At 52.4% G+C, this 16,781-nt stretch overlaps 1 protein-coding gene across 1 annotated transcript in view; it reads right to left on the minus strand.

Annotated features, from left to right (window-relative positions):
- Window positions 1-1,615: 1,615 nt before the first annotated feature.
- The window catches only part of SETD2 (SET domain containing 2, histone lysine methyltransferase), a 50,579-nt gene continuing 35,413 nt past the window's right edge, over window positions 1,616-16,781 (minus strand). Inside the window, exons 13-21 of the mRNA XM_077789996.1 lie at window positions 15,883-15,931; window positions 15,231-15,411; window positions 11,683-12,364; window positions 10,737-10,871; window positions 10,487-10,626; window positions 9,423-9,534; window positions 4,290-4,370; window positions 3,913-4,014; window positions 1,616-1,871 (exon numbers count right to left, since the gene is read on the minus strand). Of these exons, the coding sequence (XP_077646122.1) occupies window positions 1,710-1,871; window positions 3,913-4,014; window positions 4,290-4,370; window positions 9,423-9,534; window positions 10,487-10,626; window positions 10,737-10,871; window positions 11,683-12,364; window positions 15,231-15,411; window positions 15,883-15,931 (1,644 nt within the window). The 3' untranslated portion in view covers window positions 1,616-1,709. The remainder of the gene's footprint in view (window positions 1,872-3,912; window positions 4,015-4,289; window positions 4,371-9,422; window positions 9,535-10,486; window positions 10,627-10,736; window positions 10,872-11,682; window positions 12,365-15,230; window positions 15,412-15,882; window positions 15,932-16,781) is intronic.

Raw genomic sequence — 16,781 nt, forward strand, 5'->3', positions numbered from 1 at the left:
GCGGCACCGGGAGGAACCGGGAGAGCCGGAGCCGCTCCCGGAGCCCACGGCGGCCCCGGGGGACGCCACCTCCGCCGTGTGACACCGCCGGGACACCGCGGCTGGCCCCGCCGGCGCTCCCCTTCCCCATGGATTTGTTTCTTTACGTGGGTTTTGTACTTTTTTAGGGATTTTAGGGGGGCGGGACTTTGGTGGCCTGGGTGGGGGCATTAAACGTGTCACTGGGTGCCACCAGGGTTTGTGTCCTCGGGTGTCTGTGTGTCCCCTCAGGTGTTGCAGGTGCCACCAGGTGTCCATGTGTCCCTGGGATGTGTCCCTTCAGGTGTCCCCAGTATTCCAGGTGTCCCTTCGGGCGTTTGTCCCCAGAATGTGCCCCCTTGGGTGTCCCCAGTGTCCATGGGATGTGTCCCTTGCGGTGTCCCCCTGGAATGTTCCCCCTCGGGTGTCCCAGTGTCCCCAGCTGTCCCCGAGTCCCCTTGGGGGTGTCTGTGTGTCACCAGGATTTGTGTCCTCGGGCGTTTGTGTGTCCCTAGGACGTGTCCCAAATGTCCCCAGGTGTCCCTTTTGTCCCCAAGAGGAGTCCCTGCATCCCTGTGACATCCCCTCAGGTGTCCGGGCTGGGTGTCCCCAGGGAGGGTGGCACCCCTCAGGTGTCCCAGTGTCCCTGGGATTTGTGTCCCTGGGCCTCCAGGTGTGCCACCAGGACACATCCTGGGGTGTCCGTGTGTCCCAGGCGTGGGTGGCCTTGGCAGGAGGAGGGGACACCCAAATGACCCCAAGGCAGGTGGCACTGGGGACAGAAAAAGCCATTTTTAACCCCAAAAAACTCCCAGGTCACCCCAAACTTCCTTTCCCAGGGAGTCCAGATTCCCGGGAATGCTGAGGGTGACAGGAGGTCCTCAGGGGAGAGGGGACATCCCCAGCCAGGTCCCCCTTGTGGCCCTGCCCAGCATCAATTCTGGGGTTTGGGTTGTTTGTTTTTTATTCTTTTGATTTTTTATTTTTTTCTCTTTTTTTTTTGCTCTTTTTTTTTTTTTTTTTTTTTACATACAAAGTTCCGTAAAAATTGGATAAAGTAAAATGCTCGAAGCAGTAAAATCAATCTTATCAACATGGCCAGAAATCTGCAGTATTTACAGGGAAACGGAGGAAACCTCGCAGAACCAAAAGTTAAAAACCAAGGAAACAACCAAAGAGGGGGAAAAAAAACCAAAAAAAAAAAAAAAAAATCCGGGAATAACTCCCAAATTCTGCCAAACGCTTCCGTGGGATCGGCACGTTTGGGGCTGAAAGCAACGGTGTGGGGGGGGGAAAAAGCAAATTATTATCAATATATTCACATATACGTCAAAATATAATACAGAGCTTGGGAGCAGCGCCGGGAGAGCCGGGCTTGGGAAAGCCTGGATCAACAAAAACAGGCTTGGGAAAGCCTGGATCAACAAAAACAGGCTTGGGAAAGCCTGGATCAACAAAAACAGGCTTGGGAAAGCCTGGATCAGCAAAAACAGGCTTGGGAAAGCCTGGATCAGCAAAAACAGGCTTGGGAAAGCCCAGCTCGTCCTCCTCAGCGACGGGAACCAAGTTTGTTTTCCTTAAAAAACCAAAAAATCCATTGTCATAATAATAATAATAATAATAATAATTAATAATAATAATAATAAATTCACAGGTTGGTGGCTCGGGAGGGCCGGGGCTGATTCCAGGGGCTATTCCAGCTCCGTGTCCTCTTTGGGCTTGTAGAGGATCCCGAATTTCTGCATGTACTTCTTGATGTATTCCTTGGTTTTGTGTTTGACGTTCTCGTTGCACTCCAGGTCCTCGGGGTTCTTGCAGTATTTGAGCTCCTTGTTCATCACGCCGTGGGTCAGCTGTGGGAATGCCACGGGAATGCCACGGGAATGCCACGGGAATGTCACGGGAATGTCACGGGAATGCCACGGGAATGTCACGGGTCACTCCCAAAATTCCCACCAATCCCAGACCTGGCACCCCCAGGCTACTGTGCTCCTATTTCCCAAATACTTCCTCTTCTTCCCAAATATTCCCTGAGCCGTTGTCATCCTATCCCCCAAATATTCCCCAAATACTTGGTATTATTCCCTCAATATCTGCTGTTATTTTCCCAACATTCCCAAGCTGTTTTCTTAATTGTTCCACAAATATTCCCTCTCATTTCCAGGTACTGCCCAAGCTATTGTTATATTGTTCTCCAAATGTTCCCCAGATATTTCCCAAATTCTTCTCAAATGCTCCCCAAGCATTCCCAAACATTCCTCAAATGTTCCCTAAATATTCCTGAAATATTTGGCAGTGTTCCCCAAATAACTGCTATATTTTCCAAACATTCCCCAAGCTATTTTCCTATTATTCCCCAAATATTCCCTGTTATTTGCAGATACTGTCCAAGTTATTGTTGTTTTATTCTCCAAATGTTTCCCAAATATTCCTCAACTATTTACCAAATATTCCTGAAATATCTGGTAGTGTTCCCCAAATATCTGCTATATTTTCCAAACATTTCCCAAGCTATTTCCCTATTATTCCCCAAATATTCCCTGAGCTGCTGTCATATTATCGCCCAAATCCTTCCTGTTATTCCCCAAATATTCCCTAAATATTTACTATTGTTCTCCCAATATCAGCTGTTCTTTTCCAAACATTCCCAAGCTATTTTCCCATTACTCCCCAAATATTTCCTGTTCTTTCATATTACTCCCTAAATTATTTTTCTGTTACTTCCCAAATTTTCCCCAAATAATTCCTAATACTCAATCTGCTATTACTTTCCACGTATTCCCTAAATATTTGCTATTGTTGTGCCAATATTTGTAATTCCCCAAATACTTCCTTTTATTCCCAAATAGTCCCTAAATTATTCTTCTATTTTTGCCCAGATATTCCCTAAATATTTGCTCATTCCCCAAATATTCCCTAAATATCTCCTATTATTCCTCCATATTATTTACCTATTATTTCCCAGTTATTCACTATTATTGCCCAAATATTCCTCGTTATTCCTCATCCCTGTGTCCCTACAGCCACCAGATCCCTGTGTCCTGGACTTCCCGTGTCCTGGTGTCCCACATCCCCATGTCCCTGTGTCCCCATGTCCCTTTATCCCCGTGTCCCCATGTTCCTATGTCCCCTCATCCCTGTATTCCCAAATTCCCATGCTCCTCACGTTCCCAACTCCTTGAACCCCGTGTTCCTGTGTCCCCATCCGTCTCTCCTGGGTGTCCCCATGTCCCCACATCGCCGTGTCCCTGCTCCCCATGTCCCTATAACCCTCATGTCCCCTCTTCCCACATTCCAGTGAACCTGCAGCCTCCATGTCCCCGAGTGCCACATTCCATGTCCCTGTGTCCCCATTTCAGCATCCCCGTGTCCCTGTGCTGCCATGTCCCACATCCCACTGTCCCCATGTCCTTGTATCCGTGTCCCCATGTCCCACATCCCAGTGTCCCTCTGTCCCCACATTCCTGTGTCCCCATGTCCCACATCCCACTGTCCCCATGTCCCTACATTCCTGTGTCCTCATGTCCCTGTACCTGTGCTCCCATGTCCCACATCCCTGTCCCCGTATCCACTGTCCCTGTCCCCACATTCCTGTGTCCCCATGTCCCTGTATCCGTGTCCCCATGTCCCACATCCCAGTGTCCCTCTGTCCCCACATTCCTGTGTCCCCGTGTCCCTGTATCCGTGTCCCCATGTCCCTGTACCCTCCATGTCTCCACATCCTTTGTCCCCGTGTCCTGTGTGTGACCACGTCCCCGTGTCCCTGTATCCATGCCACCATGTTCCCATTCTCCTCGTGTTCCCGTCTCCTTGTGTCCCATGTCCCCGTACCCTGCACGTCCCCACGTTCCCGCATCCGTGTCCCCGTGTCCCCCCACATTCCCACGCTCCCACCTTGCGTGCCAGGTGTTTGAAGTCCTCGGTGGTGGTGATCCGGCCCACCTTGCAGTCGGGCTTCCGGTAGGGATTCAGGCACTGCACGATGAACTGGGACATCTGCGGGACACAGCGCTGGATCCACCCCCTGCTGCCACCACCCCATCCCACCTACAGCCCCATCCCATCCCATCCCATCCCATCCCATCCCATCCCATCCCATCCCATCCCATCCCGTCCCGTCCCATCCCATCCCATCCCATCCCATCCCATCCCATCCCATCCCATCCCATCCCATCCCATCCCATCCCATCCCATCCCATCCCATTATCCCATCCCATCCCATCCCATCCCATCCCCATTCCCATTCCCATTCCCGGGGTGGGATCCCTCACCTCTTTCCTGAACACCTCCTTGCTCTTCTTGGCCAGCTCGCTGGACGTGTCGGCTTCCGCCGTCTTGGGCTTCTTGGAAGACTGGAGAGGGAACACAGGGATGGCAACGCTGCCCTGACTCCACCCTGGGGACAGAGCTCCTGTCCCACAGCTTCCAGCCCAGGGACATTCCCAGGGGCATTCCCAGCCCAACACCAGCACACTCCCCAGTCCAATCCAGATTTCCCAGCCTGATCCCAATGAGCTCCTCAGCCCAATTCCGAGGAGCTCCCAGGCCCCTTCCAGCGCCTCCTCAGCCCATTCCCAACGCCCTTCCCAGCCCAAGGCCGGCACGTTGCCCAGTCTGATCCAGGTACAATTCCCAGACAAATGCCAGCACGCTCCCAACCCAAAGCAGGGACTTCCCAGCCTGGTCCCATGAGCTTCCCTGCCTGTCCTGGTGCTCTTCCCAGCCTTATCCCAGCCTCGCTTAGCCCTGGCGATTCCCCAGTTCAATCCTGGGGAACTTTCAGGTCAGCGTCCCAGTTCATCCCAGGGAACTTCCCAGCCTGATCCAGGCACATTTCCCAGTTCATCCCAGTGGACATCCCAGCCTGATCCAGGCACATTTCCCAGTTCATCCCAGTGAACTTCCCAGCCTGATCCAGCCCCACTTCCCAGTTCATCCCAGTGAACTTCCCAGTCCAATCCCAGCCCGATCTAGCCCCACTTCCCAGTCCAATCCCAGTGAACTTCCCAGCCTGATCCAGGCACACTTCCCAGTTCATCCCAGTGAACTTCCCAGCCTGATCCAGCCCCACTTCCCAGTTCATCCCAGTGAACTTCCCAGCCTGATCCAGGCACATTTCCCAGTTCATCCCAGTGAACTTCCCAGCCTGATCCAGCCCCACTTCCCAGTTCATCCCAGTGAACTTCCCAGCCCGATCCAGGCACACTTCCCAGTTCATCCCAGTGAACTTCCCAGCCCAGTCCCGGCATGCTCCACACCCCAATCCGGGCACAATTCCCAGCCTGATCCCAGCCCAGTCCCAGCATTTCCCAGCCTTGCTCCTGGCACTCCCCAGCTCAGTCCCAACACATTTCCCAGCCCAATCCTGGCACAATTCCCAGCACACTCCTGGCCTGGGAGGCACAGGGACCACTCCTTGCTCTTTGTTTTCTTTGGAAAAAAAAGCTGGAAAAAAAGAGCAGGAGCGGGTCCTGGGGAAGTCAGGCAGGTCCATAGTGGGAATAAGTTCTGTGGTGGTGGATTTTCCTTCAGAAATTCCCTGGAAGGGCTGGGGCTGCCCACAAGCATTCACACGGATTATCTTTAGCTACAGTCAAGATAAAGGGAATTTTCTAGGAATTTCTGGCTGCTTTCCTGAGTACTGATCCCTGATTTACTAACGGGGTAGAATCCAGCCCAGCTGCATCCCGGAGCCCATCCCTTCATGCTGCATCCACACCCACCTCCCACACGCTCCCATCCCAAACTCTGCCATCTCCTTGGAGCCTAAGAAGGGAAAAGCAGCATCCCTGCACCAGCACCAATTTCTGGGAGAGGTCTTGGATCCAGGTCATCCCAGATTGTAAGGACGGGAAGAGCAAAAGGATTTTGTTAAAGGTTTGGAAAGCCGGGGGAGGTTTCCCTTCTCCTTCTGCTCTTTGATGATGTCCCAATATTTCTTTTCATTTTAAAAATCCCACTTTTTACAAGTACTTAAAAGCTGGAAAAAAAAAAGCAGGGAAAAAAAAAAAATCCCTTTCAATCCCTAAAAATGTGCTTGGCTGCAGGGCAGAGCTGCAGAAGGCCAGAGCAGAGGGCCGGGCTGTGAATCAGCCAGGGAGGTTTTATGGCCAGGGAGGTTTTATGGCCAGGCTCGGCCGGAGCAGGGACATCAAAGCTCAGCCCCGGGCTCGGCTGCACTTCAAAAGGCCGGGAATGGGGAGCAGATGGCTCCGGATGGCTCCGGCACCAAGCCTGCAGAGCTCCACGGAAACGTCATTCCCAAACCCCTCGTTATTCCCAAACCCTTCCCAAACTCGTCATTCCCAAACCCTTCGTAATTCCCAAACCCTTCGTAATTCCCAAACCCCTCCCAAACCCTTCGTAATTCCCAAACCCCTCATCATTCCCAAACCCCTTCCAAACCCGTCATTCACGAACCCTTCCCAATCCCTTCGTCATTCCCAAACCCTTCCTGAACTCATCATTCCCACACCCTTTCCAAACCCTACATTATTCCCAAACTCTTCCCAAACTCCTAATTCCCAAACCCTTCCCAAGCCCCTTGTCATTCCAAAACTCCTTCCAAACCCCTTGTTATTCCCAAACCCTTCCCAATCCCTTCATAATTCCCAAACCCCTTCCAAACCCCTCGTTATTCCCAAACCCTTCCCAATCCCTTCCCGAACTCATCATTCCCAAACCCTTCAAAAATCCCAAACCCCTCATCATTCCCAAACCCCTCGTCATTCCTAAACCCTTCCCAAACCCTTCATCATTCCCAAACCCTTCCCAAACTCATCATTCCCAAGACCTTCTCAAATCCTTCATCATTCCCAAGCCCTTCCAAACCCCTTGTTATTCCAAAACCCTTCCCAAACCCATTATTCCCAAATTCTTCCCAAACTCCTCAGCATTCCCAAACCCTTCAGCATTCCCAAACCCTTCCCAAGCCCCTCGCTATTCCCAAACCCTTCCCAAACTCGTAATTCCCAAACTCTTCCCAAACCCTTCATAATTCCCAAACCCCTCGTCATTCCCAAACCCCTGTCATTCCCACTTTGTCATTCCCAACCCCTTCTACTGCCCCAAATCCTTCTCCATTCCCAGATCCTTCTTCATCTCCAATCCTTTCCCCACCAAATCCTTCTCCACCCCCAAATTCCTTCTCCATCACCAAACCTTTTTCCACCCCAAATCCTTCTCCACCCCCAAATTCCTTCTCCATGATGAATCCCTTCTTCATCAGAAATCCCTTCCTCACCACCAACTCCTTCTCCATCCCCAAACTTTTCTCCACCAATCCCTTCTCCACCCCAAAATCCTTCCCCATCCAACCCCTCTCCACGTGGGATCAGGGCAAAAATCGGTGTCAAAACTGGCAGGGAAAGATGAGGAGGAGAAATGAAAACTTTGTTTCCAAGCTCTTCCTCATGCCAAGGTGCCAATTCCTCCTTGGAGAATTCTTCCTAATTTTAGGCTAAAATTCCATTTTAAACTTATTTTAATATCGTAACTTCCACATCAAGGCCTTCCTCCCTCACCCCTCCAAAGTGAAATCCCATAATCCAAAGGCTGCCAGGAAAACTAACACAGGAAAATCCCCAGAATGGTGCTGTCCCTGTTTTCCAGCCTCTGGAGGAGATGGGAATGGAGAAGCCACAAAGATGAGGAGAAAACCAGCCTGGGAGGGGATCAAGAAGCCAAACATTTGGGAAAACCTGGGATTCTCTTTTCCAGCAGCTCAGATCTTTCCATGGAGAACCAATCCATCCCAAATCCAAATTTTTTCCATCTAAAAGGATGCAAAACCTTCAGCATCCAGCCTGGTGTCCCTGCCAGCCTTCCCGCTGGGCCACTCCCTCAGGAAAGCCATTTTCCAAGGGAAAAACAAGATTTCAAGCGTGCTTTAAAGGGAATAGTGATCCTGGCTTCCCACTCCTCTTGTGCTTTTCCAACAAAATCCTCCTCCACAGCCTGGGAACACCGGGAGCAGCAGCAGCAGCTGTCGGACACGGTACTGGTGGGTTTAATCCCTCCTGGGTGGGTTTAATCCATCTGGGAAAGGTGTGGAGTGGGGTGGGGAGGAGGGTAAAACATCCAAGGAATGTGGCTGTAATTTCAGGGTGGAAGCATTGGAGGCAGGAGCTGCAAGCATGGGAATTCAGTGCCAGGAAAAACCCGACCTTCCGGCCATCCTGGCTCAGAAGAAAAGGAATTAAAGCTCCGTAGCGAGTAGGAACCACCTCAGCCTGAGGTCAGCCACAGCCACGGCTCATTTAGGAATGAGGGATTCGGGAAAAATCAGGGATTTTGGGTTTGGAGTGAGCAACAAAGCCTGGAAGGAGCAGCCTGTTCATGTCCGGCCTGAGGTGAAGCCCTGGGATGGTCACCTCGGCCCTCAGCTCCTCTTTATCCCAATTAATGGGATAAAAGCCCACATCCATGGAAGCACCTTCCCCTGCTGCTCCCTCTGCTGTGCAGGCAGCACTGAGACCCTCAGAATTCCATAGGAAAACACCTCCCAAGCTGGAAAGCACCAGCACAGATTGATTTCCCTGCTCAGAAGAGCCCAACCTTCTCCTCAGCACCTCAGTCCCATCCCAGGGATGTTCCCAAACATCTCCAAGGTGCTCTCCACCACTGAACTTCAGCTCATCCCTCCACAGCGATGCATTTCCCAGCCATTCCAGCTTCAAATCTCCCTTTGGAGCCTCCAATTAACATTTTCTTGCTCAATCCCAATATCCTTCAATAATATTTGCAACACCAAGATCCCAGAATATCAGGGAATGTCATGGTACAAAGGTGACACTGATCCAGGGATAAAAATCCTTGAAAAGGCTTCCCTGGATTCCTCTGTGGAAGCAACAGCCCCTCGGCTGAGCGGGGAGTGCCAGCTCTGAGCTCATTTTCCAATTAACTTTTTTCCAGGGAGATAAATATTTGTCCGTAATTTCGTCGGAGTGAACTCGCCAGGATTCCTGGCTGGAGCACTCGAAGGTGTTCTGGGAATGGGATTAACCCTTGGGATCCTGGCAGCACATGGAAAGACAACAGCAGCCACGTGGGATGCTCCTGGGTGCTGCAGGATGGACAACACCTCCAGGGAAACCCCAGGAATGTGGGAGCACCAGAGCAACAGAATTGATTCCTCTCTTTCCATGGATTTTCTCCAGCTTTTTAAGCAATCAGAAAGGTATGGGAAAGGCTCCTGAGCTACACCATTAGTTTGTCCTTCTTCAGTGTTACTCCCCCTCATTCCCACTTTTCTGACCAGCTCCACACAGGTAATGGAATTCTGGGCAGAACTTCCAGCCGAGCCCTGAGTGTGGCCAATGCAGCCACTCCAAAGGATCCGGGGTCACTTCTGTCCCCCTGCCACCTCCCATCCCATGGCCTATCCCAAAGATTTGTGTCCTCACCTTCATGGGGTTCTCGTCGTACGTGGGGGTCCCGAGGTCCATCTCGGCCTCGTGCTCCAGGCTGGCGTCGTCCCCGGGGCTGTCCCAGGTTGGGGGATCCCACTGGGTTTGTCTGGAGGAAGGAAAACACACCACTGTCACCTCCTCAGAGAAACTGCTCATGGATTATCCCATCAGCTGGGACGCCCAGATTCCATCGGCCATCGGAATTCCTGGCACATGGAATTCACGGCCTTGCTCTTCGTTTGAAGGTTTCTAAGTTGGAGAAGGTTAAAACCAAGCAGGAAGAACAGAAGGAAAGAAATCTGCACCATTTTCTACCATGGTGACGCTGTGGGATCAAGGATGTTCATCACCAGGATGGAATTCCCAGCATGGAAAGGTGGGAACATCCCAGCAGAGAGCCCAGGGAAGGTTCAGCCTCCACCAAGGCTCCCCAGGGTCTCCTCATCTCATCCCAAGACTTCCAAACGTCACAATTCCCCAATTCCTGCTCCACTGGTTTGAATTCCAGGTGTTTGAAGGTCTCCTGCTCTGCTGTGTGCCAGGGAGCAGGGAGGAATCCAAAAGGGGAGACGGAAAAGATTTATGGATGCAGGGAAATGCGTGCCAGGAGCAAGAAGTGACAGCAGGAAACTGATATGGAAAAAATATCCCTGCTTATCCCTTCAGAGGTGGATCCTCACCCACACCTCCCATGGTGTTGGAAATTTTTAAAAAGTCCTTTTTAGAAGCATACATTAATTTTAATTTCAGGTAAATTCACAGGCATTGACCCAAAACCTGGTTCTTTCCAAAACTGATGGGAAAGATGGAGGAAAAACACTGGGAACACTGTGTCTCTTCCCATGGAGGTGGGCGCTGGGCTCTTCTCCCAAAAAACAAACTACAGGACAGGAGGGAACGGCCTCAAGTTGTGCCAGGGATGTTCAGGTTGGATATTGGGAAAACTCCTTCATGGAAAGGCTTGTCCCTGGACAGGGGTGCAGTGCCCATCCCGGAGGGACCTCCGAGCCCTGTGGATGTGGCACTTGGGGACAGGGGTCAGCGATGCCCACACCCACCTGGTGACCACGTGGTAGTAGTAGATCTTTCCCTCAGGATCCCGGGCCGTTTTCCAGTTGGGAGGGAGGACGATGGTTTTGGGTTTGGGAGGGGAAGGCGGAGGCAGATCCAGGAGGTTGTTGGTGACCACCAGCTCTGGCTGCAAACAGCACGGAAGGGATGGAGAGAAAAGTTGTGAGGGATCACAAAAAGTGCCCTGGCAGCTCTTTATCCCACGGGAAAACCCTGCCCATCCCCTGGGATCCTCACCTGCTGGATGGGCTGGGGCTGCCCGGCTGCCACGATGGTGGTGACGGCCGTGGGGGGCTGCACGATGACTCCCTGCGGGTGAGCCGTGTAGATCTGCTGGCCCTGGATGTACTGGAGACCTGGCTGGGTGTAGCTCTGGAACATGGAATCACACTCAGCTGCTGCTCCCAAAAAAACTTTCACTGCTGGAGCGCAGCTTCCACCAGACCAGGCTGCTCCAAGCCCACCCAACCTGGCCTTGGGCACCGCCAGGGATCCAGGGGCAGCCACAGCTGCTCTGGGAATTCCATCCCAGCCCCTCCTCACCCTCACAGCCAGGAATTCCTTCCCAACATCACCCTCAGATTTTTGTACTATCATTAATTCTGGTAGCTCCAGACTCTACTTCTAAAAACCAGCGGAAGCTGAGCTCCCACATCTGTGTTTCACACATTCCCTCAGCTTTTATCCACAAATCTCCCTTCAACAGTCAAAAAAACCAAGATACTGCTGCAAGTTGCAAATTCCTGATTGGGCCAAACAACTACGGAATGAATCATCATCCCTTGATGTGTTCAATAATATCCCCCACCCCTGGATGTGTTCCATATCCCCCATCCCTGGATGTTCTCAGTATCTCCCATCCCTTGGAATGTCCAAGGCCAGGTTGGACAAGGCTTGGAGCAATCTGGGATAACAGAAGGTGTCCTGCCCATGGTAGTGGGTGGTACTGGACATTCTTTAAGGTTCCTTCCAACCCCAGGCGTTCCAGGATTCCACGATTCTCTAATTTATGCCGTTTGAAGACGGAAAACACCCTGGAACGTGCTTTCCCCCTACTCCAGGGAAGGAAGCTCCCTGGGAAGACCTAAGAAGATGCTCCAACAAGAGAAGCACAGGGTGAGTAACTCAAGTGTTTTTCCCAGCTGGTTCCCCCATCCCGTGGGGAGCTCCCAGCTGGAATTACCTGGACGATGGGCGGGGTGGTCTGCGAGTAGGGCGAGGTCACTCCGTAGACGGTCTGGCAGGTCTGGCCCTGGTAGTAGATGGCTGGTTGGGACTGGGCCGGGGAGTAGGGCTGCTGCACGGCCACGGCGGGCTGCTGGCTGGAATCCCACACGCCGTAACTCTGGCTCTGCACCGCCCCGGCCGCGGCCACCGGCAGCACGGCCACGTTGGCCTCCTGGTGCACCACGGCGTCGCCCTGCGCCACGTACTGCGGCGCGGCCGTCACCTCCACGGCGGCGGCCACGTGCTGCACGACGGGCACCGGCTGCGGGGTGCTCAGGGCCGGCTCCACCGCGTGCCCCACCAAAGTCTGGGAATGCTCGTATCCCGCCGGAGAGCACATGGAGTCCATGCTGGGCGTGGGCAGCAGCACCTTGCCGGCGTTGGGGTTGCTGGGGTCCACGTAGGCCTGCATGGGGTACCCCGGCGGGTACCCCATGAAGCTGTGGTGGGGCGTTCCGTAGCCCATGGAGTCGTAGGGAAGCGGGGATGTCATTCCCAGGTTTTGGAGCTGCTGCTGTTGTTTCTGGGCTTCCCGTTGGGCCACCTCCTGCTCGAAGAGCTTCCGGCGCTCCTCGGTGGACAGCTTGTTGCGGTCCTTGGGCCGGACTTTCTTCTTGGAAGAGGCTGGGGTGTCGTACCTGGGATAAAGGGAACAGGGAAAACGGCTGTGAGGCCTCAGGAAGCTGCAGGCCCGGGGCTCCAGCAGCAAAAGGGACAGTGGAAAACTTGGAATGCCCAACAGCAGCATGAATTCCTAAAAACATTCCCTTTCTTCCATCTGAAGAGAAACACCCGCTGGTCCTGCTCATCCACAGGGAGCCAGGGATGAGCAATCCCAGTGGATTGGCCAATGTCAGCCTGGTGCTGATGGAGGTGCAAGGATGCCAAGGGAAGTTGTCTGGAGGAGCCGTTCCAGGATACCTGGAGAGGGAGGGAGCATCTCCAAGAGAACCCAAGGGAAGGTCACGATCTGCAGGGTGTCCCAAGCAGGCCCTGCTGGAAACACTCTGCCATGTTTTCCCAAAGCAGGACAAACAAGGAATTTGGAAAAGGATCCCAAACAGGGGCAACTCACAATGCAGCACCTTCCCTCCCAAATTCCAGTGCTGGGGTGAGAATTCCATCTTTCCCATGTGGAACCCCCACACGGGAGCTGCAGACACAGCAAAGAACAAGGGAATCACAAGCAGCACATTCCTGTTTGGAATTCTGCTCGTTCCCAAACCGCAGCTTCAGCTTCAAAAAATAACGGTGTGGATGGGTTTTCTTAATTCCTTAACAGTTTTCATCCCAAAAGGCGCTGCAGCTGGAGGGATTTTTCCAGGGAATTAAAGGAGGAGGGGGGGAAAAAAAGCCTAAGGACTTTGATCAAAGCCCAACCAAGGAAAATTTCAGATCAAAGGTAGATATTTCCAGACGTTATGAGTGTGGTAAAACAGGGATTACAAGGAAAAATGCTTTACAGCCTTAATATAATGGATTCTACAAAGCATCCAGGATATTCTCCATATATTCTGTGTTCCCGGGATCCATTTACATATCAAAAGCACATTGCTACCAACAGATCCGCTGGAGCTGTTTCCTGGCATTCCCAGAGGAGCTGCAGGATCCACTAATGGGAACCTCATTGCCAGGAGGAGTTTGATTTCCCTAATTAAAGTCTTTCCTGGCACTGCCTGGAGAGTTTGGAAGAGAAGCAGCTGCCATGGAGGGAGTGGGAAGAAGGAAACTGAGGGTTCAGCGTTCCTTTCTCCATCTATTTGATTATTTTCCTTATTAAATCCTTGGAATAACAAAGAGGGATGCTCAGAGTGGGGAGAACATTCCCAGAGGAGGAATTTGGTCCTTCACCAACACGGACACGGCACAGGGGGGAGAGCCAGAGCAGCAGCTGCTCACCCAAAAAAAATGCTTGTTCTGTTTAAAACAACCCCAAAAATCCAGGTTTTACTTCCTGGGGATGTTTCCAGCCTCGTTAAAGAGGGATAGATTTACATCTGTATTTTTGATCCAGATGTTTCCAACTTTCCCAGCTCAGCTCAACGCGAGGTTTCCTCGTCTGGCTGACTCGGCACCAATTGTTCCCTAATTATGGAGTGGCTTTGAAAGGGACAACAGAGAAGTGACTTCTTTAAAGGAAATTCCATGGTATTTCTGCTGCCTTTAACACGATCTCCAGTCCCTCTGAACTGCAAGACATGGAATATTTTCCTTCTCTTCATTAGGAGTCGCGTGCTCAGCAGGAGACCTGGCAGCAGCCTGCTGGGATCACAGCAGGACTGGACTGTTGTCCTTACAGGTATTTTTAGGGAACAACCACTCAGTCAAGAAAATTTTGGAGTCAGAAATCCTGGTTTGGGCACTGCTCCCTCCTGTACAGGCAGGGATTGCTCCAAGTTCAGAACAATTCCCAGCACGATGAGGGGGCAGGAGAAGGGAATGGGTTTTGAAGGACCCAGGGAACTCTTTGTATTAGGAAGGCTGCATCCTGGAATTCCGGGATTCACCATCCCTGGAAGTGTCCCAGGCCAGACTGGACAGGGCTTGGAGCACTCTGGGAAGGTGGAAGGTGTCCCCATGGCACAGGGTGGGACTGGATGGGCTTTAAGGTCCTTCCAACCCAAACCATTCCACAATCCCTAATTTCTGTGCAGGAGTTGGCACAGCTTTCCTCAATCCCCACCTCATTCCCAAAACACACCTGAAGATGGAGGTGCAGGTTATCCCAGACAAGAAGCCACCAACACCAAGGAACCACCCAACTCCCACCAGGATTAAATCACCACCAGTGTGGGAATCCAGGGCTTCCCTCTGGCTGCCCTGGGACCCTGGCAGGGGTCAGGAACCCCCTGGACAGAGCCCCAGAGACACTGGCTGTGATCTCTGTCCATGGAAAAGAGTTTTCAATCTTACAGGATGAATTACAAGCTCTGAGTGTTTGATATCAGTAATAATTAAGTGTGGCATGGGTGCAAAAGTCAAATTTTAGGTTTCTAGATGAGGGGTCCAAAGGGGACAAGATGGAGGAAATTGGGTGTGCCTTGTCCTTTTTCTCCTTCTTCATGCCCTCCATGTCTCACTGTGGTGTTGGCATTTTTCTGTTGGTTCAGGCTGGGGACACACTGTCCAACGTAGGTGACAGATATTGGCACGTTCTTGTAAATGCAGCCCAGGGAGTTTCTGGTATTTAATGTTTGTCACATCCCACTGAGGGCAGAGCCCCACACGCTGCCCTGCAGGACAGAGCTGGGCAGGGCAGCAGAACATGTGAGAGATCAACAGAATAAACAACCTGGAAACAGCACAGACCAATTATGGCTTCTGCTTTGGCAGCGGGGCTGACAGACAGAGACTTTTACAACCTCAGAATCATCAATACCTCAGATTCCAACACACCAGGAGAAAACTCCCTTCTCAGGGGGCATTCCAAAGATCTCCAGGATGGTTTTTCCTGCAGGTTTTACCCACATCCCTGCAATATGGCAGCTCCCTGCCACCACTTGCCTGTCCTCCGGCCTCTTTGTGCCCCGCTCGTAGGCCGAGGACGGGGGGGACAGGGAATCTCTGCGCCTCTTCCTCTCCTTGCTCTGGCTCTGCCGCTCTGGGTCCCGCTCTCGGCTCAGGATGGGGTTCTTGGCAGTGGGGGTCTGATCCCGGAGCCCCCCTGTGTCTCTCCCACGCTCAGCTGTCGGGGGAAAAAGGGAGGGAATTTTTATCATTTGGGTATTAAGAGCTCGCCTCTCTTACAAAAGGCCTCATGTTGTGCCAGGGGATGTTCAGGTTGGATATTGGGAATATTTCTCATGGAAAACGATGGCCAGGGACAGGGTAAGGCTGGAGTCCCCATCCCTGAAGGGATTTAGAAGCCACGTGGAGGTGACACTTGGGGACACGGATCAGTGGTGGCTCTGTCAGTGCTGGGGGATGGTTGGACTCAATCTTGGAGGGCTTTTCCAAGCTCACCAATTCCATGTTTTTAATTCTAGGTTGCTCCATGTCACCCTCAGGGCCCCATCTCTCCCCACCCACCACTCAGATCCTCCCTATTCCCAGGAGGAGCAGCTATGGAGGCAGAACATCCCCTGACATTCCCAGCTGGGAAAATGAAGCAGTTTCATGGGAGCAGAGGAAAACATGGGAAAAGGTGAGCACTTACCACTGCTCTCCTTTTCTGCTTGGCTCTTCTTCGGGATGCGATAAACCTCCTGTGGAAAAACCAGGAGCAGGGTCAGAATTCCAGCTGCTCCCAAAACCACCCCAAACAGCCAAGAATCCCATAAATCACACATTTACAAGAAACCACCAGAAAAGGGTGCCTTGAAGGAAAGTTCTGGGGTTTTTGTGGTGCTTTCCATATATTTCCTCTGCTCAGTGTTTGATTTTTGATGGATCTCAGTGGGATTTTGGGCCAAGAGCTCCGGGCAGAGCTGTAGGGTCCTACACCTTCCAAGGTGGTGGAAGAGTGTTCCAGCAGCAGCTCCTGCTGTCCCTGTCCTGGTCTCCAAGGAAATTTGAGATAACCCAGCAAGGAGCAGGGAGTTGGCTGGGTGATCCCAACAGATCCCCTCTGACTGGAGACATCCCACGGCTCTGTGACCCTGGCTCTGGTGGCCAACATCTGCTCCCCCTGCTCAGGGAGCATCCCTGAGCTTCTCCCAGCTCAGCCTCACTGGGGACAGGGTCACACTTCCATGATGTTCCCAAGCTCTGGTGTTTGATGTGGGAGCATCCCAAGGGAAATGAGCAGGAGGACCAGGCCTAGCTCTGAGTGGCCTCTTTGACCAAGGGCCTGCTGAGATCAAACCCCAACGCCCACCACGTCCTCAACAGCAGCAAACCCCAAACCCTCTGCTCATCCAGCTCCTCCCCAGCACAGGGAAAACCTGGAGCTGCTGGAAGTGAATCCAGAGGAGGTCCTGGAGCTGCTCCAGGGCTGGAGCCAGGCTGGGAGAGCTGGGAATGTTCACCTGGAGAGGAGAAGCTCCAGGGAGAGCTCAGAGCCCTTCCAGGGCCTGAAGGGGCTCCAGGAGAGCTGGAGAGGAACTGGGGACAAGG

The sequence above is a fragment of the Lonchura striata genome, chromosome 1, assembly GCF_046129695.1.
Source record: "Lonchura striata isolate bLonStr1 chromosome 1, bLonStr1.mat, whole genome shotgun sequence".
NCBI lineage: Eukaryota > Metazoa > Chordata > Aves > Passeriformes > Estrildidae > Lonchura > Lonchura striata.